This window comes from Pezoporus wallicus, unplaced genomic scaffold (assembly GCF_028554395.1).
Source record: "Pezoporus wallicus isolate ANWC-B61680 ecotype Strahan unplaced genomic scaffold, APGP_CSIRO_Pwel_v1 contig_7985, whole genome shotgun sequence".
Lineage (NCBI taxonomy): Eukaryota > Metazoa > Chordata > Aves > Psittaciformes > Psittacidae > Pezoporus > Pezoporus wallicus.
In genome coordinates this window covers 1,590,890-1,608,509 of record NW_026636538.1, presented here as the reverse complement: position 1 = coordinate 1,608,509, position 17,620 = coordinate 1,590,890, and the positions used below count along the sequence as shown (strand labels likewise).

Here is a 17,620-nt window from a genome sequence, read left to right as displayed (position 1 = left end):
GGAGTCTAAAACCACTATTTAAACTGCACTTTAAAAGTTTAACAACAATAGGAATAATTATTTCTCAAATCTTTACACTCAGGAGTTAAGATGCAGTTCTGAACATATGTTCATTTAACTGAACAGGTTAAAAACCTACCAATTCAAACACTCTTCTCTAGGGGAAAATAAATCCTAATGTAACTAGCAGGATAGGCTACTCATTAAAGCTGAAATTGGACAAGTTCCAGAATAAATTTAAGGAAATATGAACAAGCAAGTCTTGCTGTGTAGTGGCATGGAGTGAAAATGAATCTGTCCAAATTAAATGATTTTTAAATACACTTTGGTTGTACCCCAGTTTGCTGACAAACTGTAATACAGACTTGCTGAAATATTTGGATAAATCTGGTATACCATTAAAGAAAACAGTTTTCTTCACTGTTTTTGAATGAAAACAGGAATTGGTCCTTATTATACCCTGCGCATAGGCACCAATATAACCAATCCATGTATGTTCATAGGCCTGCTATGAAATATCTTCAGTTTGTAGACTTCAGGAACAGCAACTCATTCTTTTAAAATCAACACCTCGGAGTGCCTGAAAGAATATACTGGTGAACAGCTGGATCCAGAGGTTTATATAGTGTCCCCAACTGCAAGGCTGGAACCTGCAAAATGTTTCCAAAAATTTAATTTTTGTTATTACTCATATCCTGTACAGTAAAATACGATTAGTTCATTTTTTCCAAAATAACAAAACCAGTAACCTGCTACTAGAACCCAGCAACTGTGTCTCAGAAGAACCTGAATGTAATTTAAATGCCTAAGTAACTTCAGTCACCATTTGCACTCCTTGCCTCTTAGGCAAAAAAACAACCTATGCTGGTTTTATATTTGACATGACCAAAGGCTTCAACTACATACCTATAACAAATCCATATTTCTACCTAATCTGATCTTTCACATCATCTTAAAGAAAATTAAATGTTGATCCTTTTACTCAATATTTAAGCAACTGGGTAAGGGAAACAATGTCCAGCTACTTTATGACAAATATCAAAAAATCTGAAGAGAGCCTGCACGGAGAAGAAGAAATGGAAAGGAAGTTAACTACTACAGTCCTGGAATTATTTAGCTGTTGCTCCTTTTTTTAATGCAAGAATGAATTCATACATCAATAACTGTTAAATAATAAATCTGCTTTGGAACTCTTCATTCCAAAAATATCTGCAAGACCGATGTCCTCAAAACCTCCTCTTCTATAGGCTTCACTAAAGGCTGCCTGGCATCTTATGTCCCGTCTTACACAGAGGAATTTTCAGCAGCTCCAGGTGCCTTAGCCTCTTACTTGTAGGGAACACCACTACTCATGCAATTTATTACAAGGGAGAAAACAATGAACTTCAAGATTCACCAAATTTTTTTCTTTTTTTTTTTTAATGAATAAAATAAAACAACTTGTTCTGTCTGAAAACTTTAAATAAGGGATTAGAAGGGAACAAGATGATCATTTGAAAACTGACTTCTGTATACTATATTTTTAATATGAGCTCTGGAATTGAAATTGTCAGTGGTGAAACATGTTTGCAAAGTGTTAATTCATACCTGAATTTCAGTAAAAACACAGATTTCCTTGAAATAATAGTGACAAAATAATGCAGGCAAAGTACAACCTTCAATATGTTTCAGATGAACAGAGATTATCTATTCTCAACTTTTGGTACAGTTTGTGTTTTAATGGAACAATAAAACCTAGCTTTATTCAGCAAAGCAAATATAAATGCATTATTACGAAGGAAAATAATTAATATAATCAAACAAATTTCTAAAAGGAAGAAACCTTACCAAAAAAAATCCCTTTGAAAAAATGCATGACTCTGAACATACATGTAAGGAGCTCTAAATTTTGACTAGTTTTAAAATAATTTAGTTTATTTTGTTACATCTGGCCATTAGAAGTTATTATCATTAGATTAAAACTGATGATCATTACATGCACCATCGTCAGATAACAATACTGGTTTGTGAAGCAACAAGGAAGCGAGAAGCAGTGACCTCAGTGGGATGGTTACTGTAACTTTATCTGCTGTGAGACACAAAGAGAAAAATGTAGAAGGCTGAAAGAAGAAACAAATGACCTGGAATGTGAGGGTAGGAAAGTCTTCATTTCCCTCAGCTTGAATCCAACCACACTTAGCATCAGATGAGTCTTTCCACCCACTGGATTGAAAGTTTAAGGGAAAAAAAGGGAAGAAAGCAGCCTATCTCCAAGTTAAGTCACTGCCAACACACTTCAAAATACAAGGGATTTGAAATAAAAACGTGTTAATACCAACAAGGGGAGAGGTTTCAGGACTTTTGGACACACAATAAACCAAACTGGCTGCTAAAACTGTAATGCAGGAACATGTTAAACTTGCAGCTGCATTAGAAAAACATATTTAGGATGTTTAGATCAAAATCAGCTTACTGGCTTTGGGAAAACTCACGAATGGGACAGATGCTAAGGATGTGAACTCCCATCAGATTGCAATTGGAGGTCAGACAGTAATTACTCTTTCTTCCTTTGGGGAAGAAAAAAAAAAAAACATAAAAAATCCTTTCCTAACCACTAACTAATACTTCTCTCCAGAAAGAACCATTAAAGTGATATAGACAATCTATAAAAGACTAAAATTCAAAGTTCTCTGCTCTGAGGAGATTGTAATATGAGCCCTCAGCCTTCTTTGTCTTTACTATATATGGCTAGCTTTAGACACATTATCAACCAACTGAATCTTGTGCATAAAGTTACATCTTTGAAGAACTGCATCTTCAGAACTCCACAAGGTGTGTGTGTGGGAAATCAGAAAACAAGGAATAAGAAAGTTTCCTCATGGAATGCAATTAATGCCAATTAAGGACATTTTTTCTCACACTTTAAACATCTTTCTTTACTTCTGTGAGGTCTGGAACTTTTTAACTTGAATCTAGGAAACTTATTGCCATTGACTGTGAATATAGGTAGCAGGGATATGACATTTAGCTGCATTATGTTCAAAGAGATCCAAATATAAGGTCCATGAGAAAAATCGGTATGCATTACAGTGACCAAAGATAAAACATAATTAAAAAGACAAAACAAAAGAAAAACCACCAGAAAGACATTTGGAAAGAAGCAAGGACTTCTTATAGGGAACCACTGGTTTGATGAAGGTAGTAGAGAGGGAATCAAACCAGAAGCAGAGCACTTTTACATCTACTATATGTTTCAGAGAACTAGCTCTTACTCAGTAAAGCAGCAAAGCTAAAATAAATGTAATCATTATCATTTTCCTCCTGGTAAATGATAGTTTCCGGGGGTGAAATCACCTGGAACTTGGAGATGCTGTAACTAAACAGCTAGAGATTACCAAGACCACCAAAAGCTTACTTAACAGGTAAAAATTGCTAGAGGCCATAACCCTCCAAACAGCAAGGATCTCTGTTTCCTAAAACTTTGTATTTTTTTGTAAATCCAGTATCATTGCTTTGGATACTGCAGTGGAATCTCATCTCAATAGCCACAGGGCTGGAACAGAGTTTGGAAAAATGCCTTCCCACAGAGCAGCCTGCTTTACTGTCCAGAGAAGCAACTCATCATCTCCCTTTTCCTCTATTCCTTCCCCCTTCACTCAGAAACAGCAGCAATAGCTGTTAAATCAATCCTCTAAATCTGCCACACAGAGCCATTTGGTTGCCATTAGAAGGTAAAACAGGGAGCCAGGAGGGCTCGGAAACACACTGGTGCTCAGTGAAGAAAACTACACTGGCAAACAGTCATCTGTTGAACACAATGCCACGAAACAAGAATAGGACACAAAGGCTCCTGCCACTTCGCAAAGAGATCCACACTTCATCTGGTGTTATCAGGAGAGCAAGAGAACAGCAGCCATGAGATGCCGAGAAAAGCATCTACTTCCATCATCCTTTCATGCTGTCAGAAGTAAGAGCAGCAGCTCTCAGAAGCCATCCCTTCAATCTGAGGGAAATTCATACAGTAGCTAATAATCGTTATTTACAAAATATTTCTGTACGGTACAGGATATTATATTGTAGGATAGAATTTTGCTGAATTACTAGGAGTACAAATAAGGATTTTTTATACAGATTTCTATCCAACATGATTCTATGATCTCTTTAAATTGCAGTCATTGTTTTGTTTTTAAGCTACTGTCAAATTACCTTTCTTATTCCTAGCACAGCTCAAAATTTGGCATCTTAAATAAAAAGTAGTTATCTTCTAACAAATTTATTTCAAATTGCACAGGTATTTCATTTCTTAGTCTATTCCACTCTATTCATGATTTCAAATTTCAAACTCTTTTCCTACTCCAAATTTCCAACGAGACTTTCTTCTTTGCTGTGTCTTTCACCACTTTGATAATTATCAGTCAAACATGTTCAAAAATTACATACACATTATGTACAAGAATACAGCCCAGCTCATGGACCCTATCTGTGGTGAGGACCTTTCCATTTTCCAGAGCCAGCACAGCTGACCAGATGAGCCTATCCCTGTGGAAAGAAAAACTTGAGTGCAGAGCTGTATTTTATGCAGAGGAAAAGTTGTCATCCCAGAAGACAATGATTCACGTGTATACACTGCACAACAGCAGAAAAAGTATAGAGGCTGTTAGAATTAATATATTGTGGCCTCACTAATTTGCAACCTCAAAAGAATTTTAAAGGCTACCAGAACTATTTAAAACAAAACATTAAATCCCAGTAAATGCATGCACTTTTTACTTCAAAGACTACAACTGTTAAGTCTAAATTTACCAACTTAAGCACTGACTCTGGCATTGACTTTACACCATTCTTTCATTAAAAATAACACAAAAGCTTTGAGGCAGATTCTATGCATACAGGGGGGTTTGTGTTCAGTTCTGGTCTATTCACTACCTCTATTTCATTACTTAAAAACCTCCACAAACTGTAGTGAGTCTTCAAGACCATCAAAATTATGGTCACATACTATGTGACATGGTCACATACTGAAGAAAAGATACTGTCAGTAAAACACATAAGAAAAACATTTTCTTGCTGTAAAATATGGCTACAGCCAAATCCAAGAATTATGCAAAATAAAAGTTAAGAGTATAACAAATACATGTACTTTAAGAGCAAGCAACTTAAGTCAGTGACAGCGTTATAACAATTCCATTTCAATTTGCCCCTTTAAAACACAAAAATCAGATTCTTAGTTCTGCCATCCTGCATGTATGTGCACATTTCTTGACTACCAAAAGAATATTCACATCATGCTTACCAAATACAATTCCTTCTACTCAATTATTCATTTTGGAATCAGCTATTAAACTCAAAGGAAAAGCTAGTTAGACATCAGCAAATAAAACTAATTAAAATTTATTACAGAATCCGCAAGGGGGGGGTTTAATACATTTTACAATGGATAAAAGTTCTGATTAGTTGAAAAAAATTAATCCACAATTCTATTAGTGTCTCAGTCAACATAATCCTTTCCATCTCTTGCATCAATATCAGAAGCACCTGCAACAGGTATAACTGGTTTCCAAATCTCTTCTGATAAACAGATTTTACTCTCACAGTTTACTGTTCAAGGGCCTCATCTCACATGAGACTAACTTCAGTTGTTCTCTCATTCTTCCTTTTTTCCTCAAGTTGCCCTCTAACGTTCTCATCCAAAACATATACTAAAATCATAGTTCAGAAAGTGGGAGCTGATATCATTTAGAAGATCAAAACCTAACGAAAATCAGGCAGTGCCTTCCAGACATACAGGCCCAGTGGAGGTCCAAAGATTAGTGTGTCTTGAGTACAGTAGCTGTTACTCAGTATGTACAGCTGAAAGGTTTACTTAAACTTATTTTTAAAGGTGTTACTAAAGAAATAGTAATTTTAAAGATAATACAAAGCTATAAACAACTAGGATGAAAGTGCTTGAGTAAAAATGGTCAGGACGTTTCCCTGTACAAAAACAATGTACTTAGCCTTAGCACTTAGCCTAGGACCAAAGGCAGATCCTAATCTATGAGGACTATTCTCATGGAAAACAAAAAGCCTGTCTATGTCTCAAAGGGAACAAGCATGAGGAGAATACAACAACAACAAAAAAAAAAGATACTGGACACAGGAAAGTATGCTGCTCCTGCCTAGAAATGAACAGAGGTGCAGTAAAGCTTCTATGGTATTACGGACTGCTGAACACCCACATAAGCCTTTTTTTTTTGTTTATATGCTGCTCCAAGTGAACACAAATATAGCTTTTTAATAAAATGGTTTTAGTCACCACCTATCATGGTTACCAAATTCAACTGCGTGTGACATTAACTTGCTTGTATAATTTAACTGTATAGATTATGCTTGCATAATTTAATACCATGAAACTGCTGCTACTTCACTCCATGTGGAAATGACGCCTGAGAGTGAAGCTCTGCCAGTGGAAGAAGAATACGCTACTACAGCTTGCCCAGCAACATAACAAGGCTCCATAAGCATAACAAAGGTAACCATAGAAAGATAAACAAAAATCAACAATTCTATACAGCTTGTTCAATAAGCATATAACTGATTCAAGAAGCCCTTAAACATACAACTTTGGTAAAGGAGGATTATTTGGTACACGTGAACAGTAAAATTTCAGAAACATAATTTGATAGGGAACTATACCAGAAGTCCTAAAGCATGAAAGATGATCTACATTTTACTTCAAGTCATTGTATTTAACAACTACAACCTTTTAAAATAGTGCTTTCAATCCTATCAAGACCCACAGCATATTCTTTAAAAGAAATGCAAAGATGAAAGGTAAGAGAACAACTGCAAACACTAAAGCTCACTCCTTCAAAATCCTGTGTGCTAATCAACATTTGAATGGGGCAGGTAGCAGGATGACACCACCATTGACCTCCATGCCCTTCAGTTTCAGAGTACAAGTTTCAAGCAGGTTAAGTCCTTATTTGCAAACTAACGTAGGCCAAGCGCAGGCTCCTGTAATGGCCTGAGGCTGTGTATACAGTTTACCTGTAAGCTTGGTCCCTGCCAGACTCAGGCCACAGCAGCTGGCACTTTCTCAAGCAATGCTGAAGAGACCAAGCGTGCCAGAAGCTGTCCCCATCCACAGTGTGCAGATAAAGTCTGACCATATCCTTCTTAAGTGTTTAATTGTTGTTGCTTTGTTTGGGGTTTTTTCTCTCCTTTTGGGAGCAGAAGGAAAAGCTACTGGTGGGCATGTGGATATCAACTGAGACACAGAGGCCACCAGGCCTCAGGTCCACAGATTGCTTTCTGGAATGTTTTATTTTGCAGAACACACGTCAGCTCAGAGACTGTACTTCTCTTTGTGATTCACAGATGCACTTCAAGGGGGAAGGCTGGAAGCAGAGGTCACCAAATTGCAGGCAAAAATTTCAGAAACAAAGGACAAAAAATGCGTGAACTGCCACCAGTGGATCTTTCTGTCCAGAGTTTACATGAGTAAAGCTTCATAACCAAGAATATTACTGAAAATCCCAACCAGATACTTTCTACATATAAGGATAACACTAAGAGCAACAGAATTTTCTAATACATCTAATACAAAAGGAACATATAGTAGGGATTCAAATTTTCTTTACTATTTATGCTGCTTAGTAGCACTTTAGCTTTAAGACAGCAAGTCTTTCATACATTTTACCAGTCTCAAGTAAAGCAAAATGTGGCTTTAACTCTGAAAATCCTACACATTTTGAAATAAATGATATTTGCTTGTTTCCAGTGCAAATTCCAGACAATACTAGATAACATATTCACCATGTGCAGTCACTTTCCCAGGACAGATAGATATTAGTTAATAGGCTTAGTTTACTTTCACTGAAAAGCCTTAACAATTAGTTAGTCTAAATACTACACTGAAAACTCTACAGATGACCACCCTTTACTGTCAACTCTGCTGACTTTCCTCCTCATGGACAAACTATAAAAATACAACTGCTTCCAATTTACATTGATTAAAAGTGCAGTTTTAACAGATTTGCTGAATGCTGCCTGCCACATCTGCTGCGAAGCAGTGACATTAAATCTGGACTTGATTTAAAAAAGAAAAAAAAAATTAAAATAGGGGTTTCCAACTGAAGTTAATTTGTAGTCACACTAATCAAGCTGCAAGTCATGTACTCAGAATGCAAAACCTCTCCTGGACAGAGGGCTGTTCTTGGTAACTGACAACAGCTCCTTCCAGAAGAGTGCACTTGGAAAGCGCCTCAAAATGTTCATGTTGAAACTTGATATGCCAGTATCACTGCAGATTAGCAAGTGTTTCACACAAGTTCCTTACTCACCTTCATCCTTATACACAAGCATGGCCTACTTCAACTTTTATAATGAAAGATATGTTAAACCATGTTATCAGTAACAAATCATTCTGTTAAAACTAAGTCTTAAATCACCATATATTACTATTCACAAGTTGCTATGATACACTTACATACTTTACTCCTCAAAGATGCACAGCAAACCAAATTTCTTATAGTGTCAAATTCACAGCTTACAACAGTGAATTTGAAAACATCCTGAAAACATCTACCAATAAATTAAAAACAAAACAAAACAAAAATCCCTGATCTAGTATTTATGTTCTCTGATGCATTTATGCATTTTCTAGGTGATGGCAGAGAAGCAGGGAAGTACACAGTGCTGAAGCAATCCAGTGTACTCCCTAGACTGACCATTCACACCTGATGCAATTCTACGCAACCACCTCTGCAGAACCCAAGAGAATGACTATTTCTGTCTGCCTTTGCACAGCCCATATCACTGGCATATCTCAATAGTTCAAACAGGTCTTTACATGTGCTAGCTCTAACTCACATGATGCCGATGTGCCTGAAACCCTTTCCTGTCCTAAACACGGATGGCATCTGTTCAGGCATGTAATCCCAGATCTTTCCTGTTCCGAAGGATACCCTGAATTTTCATCTGGCAGTTATATCCAATTACTGACATAACTAATAGTCACAACTGAATGCCACCAAATGAGTTTCATGTGTTTTCAACCTGTTTCTGCTCCTGACCCAGGAAACGAGCATGCCCCTCAACTGCCCATGTGAAACACAATCCACATCCAATCTAAATTGACATTACTCTTGATTTACTGTGACTAGTCAATAAAAAGGGGCTGTCAAAATCAAGACCCAAGTGTCAATTTATTGGAAAACTTCCTAGATTTATGATCTAATGTTCACAGTCTGTGGATATCTGGCTCTGTGTTTCCTGCCAGCAGAGCCTGCTTGCCTCTTAGTATAGCAACTGCACAGATGCATGTACGTCTCAGTATAACAACTGCATGATGGCTAGGTCCTATGACTTTCAGGGTCAGAAATCTGTGATTTTTAGTGCTAAGCAACATTACTCCATTGGGCATGCCCATAAAAGATGTTTCAATCAAAAAAAAAGTAATAAAGACAGTTCAACTGATTGCCCATTATATACTTTTAACCTTCTCATTAGTGAACAGAAAATCCTGACATGTCCTGCTCTTAATGAAGTAGCACTTTGTTGGTAAAGGCCACATAAGCAGGAGCTAAATTCTTTGCTAAATAACTTCTTACTGTGCAGTACGCCAGACCTTCATCTACTACATTGCTTGTAGATCAACACAAACTGCTCTCTGGTATAAATTCCCTGATACCCTTAAAAACACACGGGATTTTCAAGATGACCCACAGAGCACACATGAGCAGGTGTACATCCTGAGTCATACTGGAGCTTAAATGAGTTTACAGGCTTCTGTAAGGAGTCTAAAGATGAAGTCTGTCAATAAGAATACAGTTGTATGGAATACGACTACATGGCCTTGATTAAGGGAGCGATACTTGCCTTGTATGGGATACATGACAAGAAAATGGAAGTAAAGCTGTATAAAAACACAAAGACCTTTACAGGAGCAAAAGCTTGAGCAGAAATCCAAAGAGCAGTAACACAAGGTCTTTAGAATCTTCAGGTTTTGTAATGTTAAGTGAGAAATTAAAAAAATTAAATTATGTGTACATAGTAATCAGTACAGTGCTGGTGTCCTCAACATAAAAAAGACATGGAACTGTTGGAACAAGTCCAGAGGAGGGTCGTGAGGATGATCAGGGGACTGGAGCACCTCCCATATGAAGACAGGCTGAGAAAGTTGGGGCTGCTCAGCCTGGAGAAGAGAAGGCTGCGTGGAGACCTCATAGCAGCCTTCCAGTATCTGAAGGGAGCCTATAGGGATGCTGGGGAGGGACTCTTCATTAGGGACTGTAGTGAGAGGACAAGGGCTAATGGGTTAAAACTTAAACAGGGGAAGTTTAGATTGGACATAAGGAGGAAATTCTTTCCTGTAAGGGTGGTGAGGCACTGGAATGGGTTGCCCAGGGAAGTTGTGAATGCTCCATCCCTGGTGGTGTTCAAGGCCAGGTTGGACAGAGCCTTTGGTGACATGGTTTAGTGTGAGGTGTCCCTGTCCATGACAGAGGGGTTTGGAACTAGATGATATTAAGGTCCTTTCCAAACCTAACTATTCTATGATTCTATTTGGCAACTACATGATGACAAAGTCAAAATAAAAGCTAGGAAGTCAGGTTAGGAAACACAGATTGCTGATGTTCAGGTTGCTGGCAAAGTATGTTTCTCAATAGCATTGTATAATAGGTAGCCAAAAGGAGGTCATGACCTAACATGCCACTCTAATGTAAATATAACAGATTCTAGAGACACAGTAAATACTTACCTTCACAGTTAAATCTGTGTTGAAATATTAAGAACATATTATATAAATGTTCCTAGGAGTTCATAAAAACAAAGCCTACAGAAAATACACATATATATTCCATGTGAGGATCTTTTTATCTACAATTCTACAATGATGCTCCAGGACTATGAGGGCACATATTAATAAGATAATTACATCAGGACTGTAAACCCACATCTTTCATAAGTGAAGTAAGTGCCATCATATCTCTGAGCAGCTGAGGTGCCCAGCACATGAAACACATGACTTCCTTTAAAACCAAACTTTGAACTTTCGTCAGCTTTTGTCAATAAAAACACTAAAGGAAAGAAACTCAATCTCAACACAACTCAAATCTCATGTTCCAACACAATTCAAATCTTACTTTATCAAGAATCCTTCCCCACCCAGAATTACATGACTATTAGCACACTGCCTACATTTAAGCTGAAATTTATTTCTTAACACACTACTCGCAGAGAACAACTCAAAAGAAAGAATCTTTGCAAAAATTGTATCCATGAGCCTCCCAAAGATTTTGTTTGTTTACTAAGATCTAATTGCAAGTGTCTATTCCAGATTTGTTCTGATAGAGTAACAATTCAGAACAATCAATTAACTGCTGTGTACTCTAATCATTAAAGTGCATGCCATGAAATCCTAGATACTCATTTACCCAGGAAGCACTCAACTTTTTGATAAAAGGTTCATTCACACGCTCAAATTTAACATAACCAGCTATTAGTTAAGTCTGTATTCATGTTTCCTTGCAGACAGCAAGCCAGCAGCTATTGCTTTGGTCTAAAAATGAGAACGAGAAGACTCATTATCAGGGTAACACATTCCTTCAAAGTAGACTACTGGACTAAGAAGCTGAATAGAAAAGATGCAGGGACAGATCACATCATCTCCATTTATAACCTTATTCTACCGATATTTAAAGTCTCAAAGCCTGTCACAGGTGGAGATAGTAACCGGGAACCTTCACATAGTCCTGATAAAGGAAAACCAGAGTCTGAACACTTGTCATAGGAAGGGAATTTAGAGTAGACAGGTAAAGAAAAGAAAAAGCAATAAAATAACACACATAACTGGAACAATATCCAGCTCAAAATATATCAACAACATACTTCACTATCAATCCAGACATGAGAAAAATAAAGGAAGGCTATTCAGAATCTATATTCTTTAATGTTACTTTAATATTCTTCAGAACTACAATAAAGTGATATTTTATAAGTGACAGAGTGTTGTAACACTGAAATGTCTTACGCTAGATTACCTCATCTGTTACCACAGACATTGTAGCCAAAGAAAAAAAAAAAGAAAAAGAAATCAGCTAATTCTTAGGCAATAAACATTCTTGTCATTCATTATAGGCTTTTAACCATATTCTGTTAATTCTCAGTTGGTTTTAGACATCCTCTTGAAAGCTGCTTTACAATCTGGCATGCAACACTACATAAAGTAGTTGTAAAATATTGACATTAACATTGTATTTTGCATCTTGTTATGTCTGACAAAAACAAAAGACCAGATGTTTTTGCTTTCATATAAAAATAGATTAGCTATACAATTTAAAAGATGTCCATGACTTAGTTAAGTAGAGAGCTTGAGCGTATTTCTTTTATAAGAAGAAAGTGCATTAACTGTAATTAAAACAGACATCAATCTAGTAGGTAAATGAAACAGCACTTTTGTAACATTTATGGTTATTTAATGGACTTTACTGGGTCAATGTTGCTGAAATTTCATCTGTTAAAAGATGCTACCTATGTTTATCAACTAGTTTTAAAAAATAAATATTACTGCAGTTTTTTATACATTTTGAGATTATTATATTGAAACTAGAAAAGAAAGCTATTCTACTGATTTATGTCAGAAATAAAGTTGAGATTTTCACTGCTAACTCAAAACACACTACCTGAGGGATTCCATAACAGTTCATAAAATGTCTTTGTTTTTAAAAGGTATGGTCTGTGGTATATATTTTCTATGAAGAAACAGAGGAACACATGTAGCATCAGATGTGTGTACTTTAAGAAACTCTGGAATGTGAAATCTAAAAGTCCAAATAAAGCAGGTGGTATAATTTGGGGGGGAGGACTGAATTTGAGTTTAATGACATTACCAGGTTATCCTACCAGACTAATTCTCACTCACTGCATGACTTCAATGAAGCTCTCAGTCCTCATGCTGATTTCGATTTAGCTCAAGTGCTATTTGATGTGTTTCATCTGGAGTTTTATTCACTTCAAACTACACTTCATTTAACCAAGCTGCTGCTGTACTCATTTGTTTTTCTACTTTATTACCCGCAAATTGGTGTTGCTTAGTTTAGATAAATTGATGGAATAAGTTAATCTTATATAATTATTTCACACTGTTAATAAATAAATAAGCTTTAGAAAGATAATCTATCACAGGGAAAAATGTGAGCAAACTATTAAAATTATTTTAAAATATGCTGGACCACAGTAAGTGCTGGTCTTAGAAGATCTGCTAGTAAGTGCTGATAGATCATTTGCTATTTTAAGTCAGGACCACTCCCCTGCCTCCGGACCCCAAACTACTGTTTGCTTTTATTTCTCTATGTTATTAGTCTACCATGCTCTATTTTCCAGCTGGGCACACATTGTAATGCAATGTGTTTTTAAGAGAGAGAAAGTGAGCAAGACAGAAAGCATGAGAGAAACAGAGAATGGCCGAGAAAGGGAGAGAACACTAGCCCAAGACCATGCACACAAGAGACAGAGCATGACGGCAAGCATGCAACAGCACATGTGGAAAAGTGTAAGAAACTAAGCATGAGCAAGCAAGAGACTGAGTGCAACAAGCACAAGCACACACAAAAGAGAGCACAAGGGCACTCATGAGAAAGCACCAGCACTTGAATACCATAAACTTGTCAGATGACAGACTTTTTCCAACTACTTTTCATCTCTAAAATATTATTTTTGTTTTGCATACCTAATCATGGGTTTTATAATGTACTAAAGAAATTTAAGATTACCACCAAACATTAATTTATTTCTTCAGTTTACTAACAAGGATCACTGACCAGAGCTTAGTGTTAAATGTCAGGTCACGTCAGGAAGGGCTGTCAATCCTACCAGAGTACTGAAGTACTCTGATTAGTGCTGATTATGGGTCATCCTGGTAACATCTACTGTTTTTAGCAAACTGCCATAACAGAACACCAATTAATTTGAAGTAGTTAATACTTTTCTAAACTATTGATGGAAAACATGAGAAAGTCAATTAGGCTGCTACCACCTGGTGGTGTGCTGATTATGCTAAAAACCTCATATTTAACACGGTATCACAACGTATGAGACATAAACTAGTATATAAACTTTCACAAACAAATGTTACAAATTAGCTATACAACACAGTGTTTGAAACCAAAGTATTTAGCACATTAACCTGCTTTTCTGTTATCTTATTCTTTTATGTAAGATTCTTTATATGGATTTAGTCATAAGGTAGTCTTTCAGCAGATAGCTACTGCTCAAAATCAGGGATAAAGAAAACTAATGTCCTGCCCAAAGTACTGCCAATACACATTTTCATTAAAATACTTTTTATAAATACAATTTTTAATTAATAAAAACTATTACATACTGACATTAAAGTTTACAAGATTTAACCTGTAGAGATGAATTTAAAGCCTGAATTTCTGTGGCATTAAAGAAAAAGAAAATTATACAGCTCATTTCATAAAAAAGCACAGAATTGTTTTCAGAACCTGATCACAATGTTAAAACACTTCCAACTATAAAGACCAACAGAAATAAAAGTCTAGAAGAGACTGTCTTTTTGCAGGGCTGTAGTGTTTTGGGCTCCTCCCCCACATTTTTTGCTTTTTATTTGGTTGAGTTTAAAACAGTGTCCAAGTTTCAGCTATCCTTACAACGAAATTTGTTATTCATAACAGACTTAACAGGAGAATATGGCAGAAGAGACGGCAAAGTTAAGGGATTTATAAGGAGCCTGGTGTTTTTAAATCATTCATTAGAAAACCCAAAATAACTGAGTACATTACTTAAATAAACTGTATATGCTTAATGCTCACCAATATTTGGGAAACTTGACCAGCTTGCCATAAACCGCAGTACTGAATGAGGGAATAACTGGAACAGGGATGCAGTACAATCCTTTACTGTCCAAAGAAGTCAGTGCTGCTTGAAAACCAAATATCTGAAACAAATTGGGTTGGTCAAAGGGTATACTATTGCCTGATTAGATTACTTTCAATTTACTTTTACAATATGATACACACATTTTTAAATACAGTCAACTACGACATAAACTGCGCATTATTTTTAGATACTTTATTTTCCCCTCAAACACAAACATAACTACCCAAATCTACGTAAACAAATGTCACAACAGGAATGCATATAAAAAGTATCTTAGAATCATAGAATAGTTAGGGTTGGAAAGGACCTTAAGATCATCTAGTTCCAACCCCCCTGCCATGGACAGGGACACCTCACACTAAACCATCTCACCCAAGGCTTTGTCCAACCTGGCCTTGAACACTGCCATCTTCTTCACTCAAAAAATAAGGGTTAACTGTGCTCTGAATTTAAAAAAAAAAAAAAAAAGCCGATTTATAATTTACTAACTAGAACACATTATTCGATATCCTTTAAACTGCAAATTGCACATTGCCTTTCATATAAAATAACTAATTGTTTGTAATTATAACAACATGGGCCTAAAAAAGTGGTATCTAACAAAATTAGAAGCTTCCCTTAACAACCTTTTTTCATATTAAGAGCATCTAAAGAAAGGTTCAACAACTATTCTTTATGATTTTTCCTCGTTCAATATGGAAAACAAATGGTATTAACTTCTTAACATGATGTATCACGATTCACGTAAGAACAGAACACTTTGGCCTTTATTAAAGATAGCAAATAAACCCTATAAAAGTCAAAACTGAAGGCCCCATTTCGCAAACACTGATCAAACAACTGGTAAAAATTTTCTGAATAGAAAAAAATCCTCTCAAACTGAAAAATATACAGATGATTTGCAATATTGCCATCCCAATCACTTTAAATGAGGTAAACATGTCACCCAGAAAGCTTAAAGCTTGCCATAAAATCCTGAGACAGAATCTGTTTTATGCAGGTAGTAAGAATTTCATCGTTTAACTCTCTATTAAGAGATCAGCACAGAAGTGAATGGATAATTGGGAAAAAAAAAAAAAAGCAAAAAGTAAAATTAACAGTAGCAGTAGTAAATATTTACATTTTAGTAGCACTCAAAAGGTTTCGAACAGACTGAGCACATCCTAAAAGGTTGGAAGGCCTTTTTTTTTAAACTCCTCTTGAGATTCCACTTTTTTGTTCTACTAACATCTCAAAGCAATTTTTCAGGAGCTTCTTAATCTCCAACCTCACAATAAAAATTCTTCTCATATAATGGAGCTTTAATTGAGAACATTCAGAGGTTTTTCCTCTTATAATGAAAAAAAAAAATTGGTAACAGTTTTTGGATGCACACCTTCACCATCATGGTTTTGCTCTATCAATACTGCTAGAAGTGATGTTTTTTCCTCATAACATCCCATAAAGCTTCTAAGTGTAATTCACTGACATCTACATATTCTATCAGCACTATCCTAGAAGAGGGAAAGGCTTCTTTCCAAATTATTTTAACTCAGCCTTGCCACAAAGACCTTAGGGCTTCAGTCTGCATAGTTCCTTTTTGTGAAGTTCTGTTCATGTTACAAAACATTTGGCTCAAGTCAGAAGCAGCAATCCCAAACAATGACATTCTGCAAAACGTGTTCATTCTACGTCCTTTCAGATAAGCTGAAAACCTTCTCCCAGGAACCCTGCTAACACTCAGGATTATCTATACTTGTATTAACTTTTTCTCAGCACACTGCAGTAAGAAACAGATCTCATGCCTTTTACCTTCAGATAGCAGTGTGAGTAACAGTAATGGAGCAGGTTGTCAGACGGTTGGCCAAGGCTGCTGACCTTATGCACCAATTGCTCGGCATACATCGGCACTGAGTGCTCCAGGTTAACCTTATCCACCAAAATTCGGATGGAAGGTAAAGGCCGCAGGGGCTGGAAGCTTGCAGCATTTAATTGACCACTTACATTCTAAGGGAGAGGAGAAAAAAAAATGCAATTATTATGCTAATATGTATTTTCTATCATATTTATATATTCTTGCCTTCCCACACACTCAAGGAAATCTACATGTAATAAAGTGCTTATAGATACCATGGCCTTACAGTCATTATAATATGTATCTTTACAAAAACATTTCTTCAAAGTTTAAAATCCAGAATTGTATTGGTCATCAGTGTCCAGGTGCTGGCAGCGAGGGAGCTGCGGGGGGGGGGGCCTCTGTGAGGGGAGACCAGAAGTTGCCTTGTGCCAGACATGGCCAGTTCCATCACAAGGTACATCTGAGCCCATCAGCACCTCTGTGGAAATGTATTTTAAAAAGCTAAAAAGAGCAGACAGGCTGAGAGGAGTTAGGGAAAAAAAAAAAAACAAAAGTGAGAAACAGCAAGGTCAGAGAAGGAGGGGGAGGAGGTGGTGTCCCAGGCAGAGGAGCAGAGATTCCCCTGCAGCCCATGGAAGAGACCACACACAGCAGAGCAGACCTCCCCACTGCAGCCTGTGGAGAACCCCACACTGGAGCAGGTGGATACACCCTGAAGGACCCTGTAGCCTTGTGCAGAGCCCACACTGCAGCAGACTGTTCCCTCAAGGTCTGCATCCTGTGGGAAGGACTCACACTGGAGCTGGAGAAAAGCGTGAGAAAGATGGAGTGGCAGAGATCAACAGTTATGGACTAACCACAACCTCCCTGTGTTGTGGGCCTGAAGATAGAAAAGTCAGGGAATGAAGGACTGAAGTT

The 17,620-nt window shown here is 36.8% G+C and overlaps 1 protein-coding gene and 1 long non-coding RNA gene across 14 annotated transcripts in view; one reads left to right on the top strand and one right to left on the bottom strand.

The window, feature by feature from the left end:
• Positions 1-17,620, bottom strand: part of VPS13B (vacuolar protein sorting 13 homolog B) — a 442,303-nt gene that overhangs the window by 356,010 nt on the left and 68,673 nt on the right. For all 13 annotated transcript variants that reach the window (XR_008971116.1, XM_057400543.1, XM_057400540.1 and 10 more), the window contains 2 exons: positions 16,657-16,851; positions 14,799-14,923 (listed from right to left, as the gene is read on the bottom strand). Coding sequence is in view for 12 of the 13 variants with exons in the window: in XM_057400543.1 (XP_057256526.1) it covers positions 14,799-14,923; positions 16,657-16,851 (320 nt within the window). In the remaining variant the exon portion in view is untranslated. The remainder of the gene's footprint in view (positions 1-14,798; positions 14,924-16,656; positions 16,852-17,620) is intronic.
• Positions 7,143-9,152, top strand: LOC130594576 (uncharacterized). The gene is made up of 2 exons (XR_008971120.1): positions 7,143-7,209; positions 8,627-9,152. It is a non-coding gene; the product is annotated as an uncharacterized LOC130594576 (long non-coding RNA).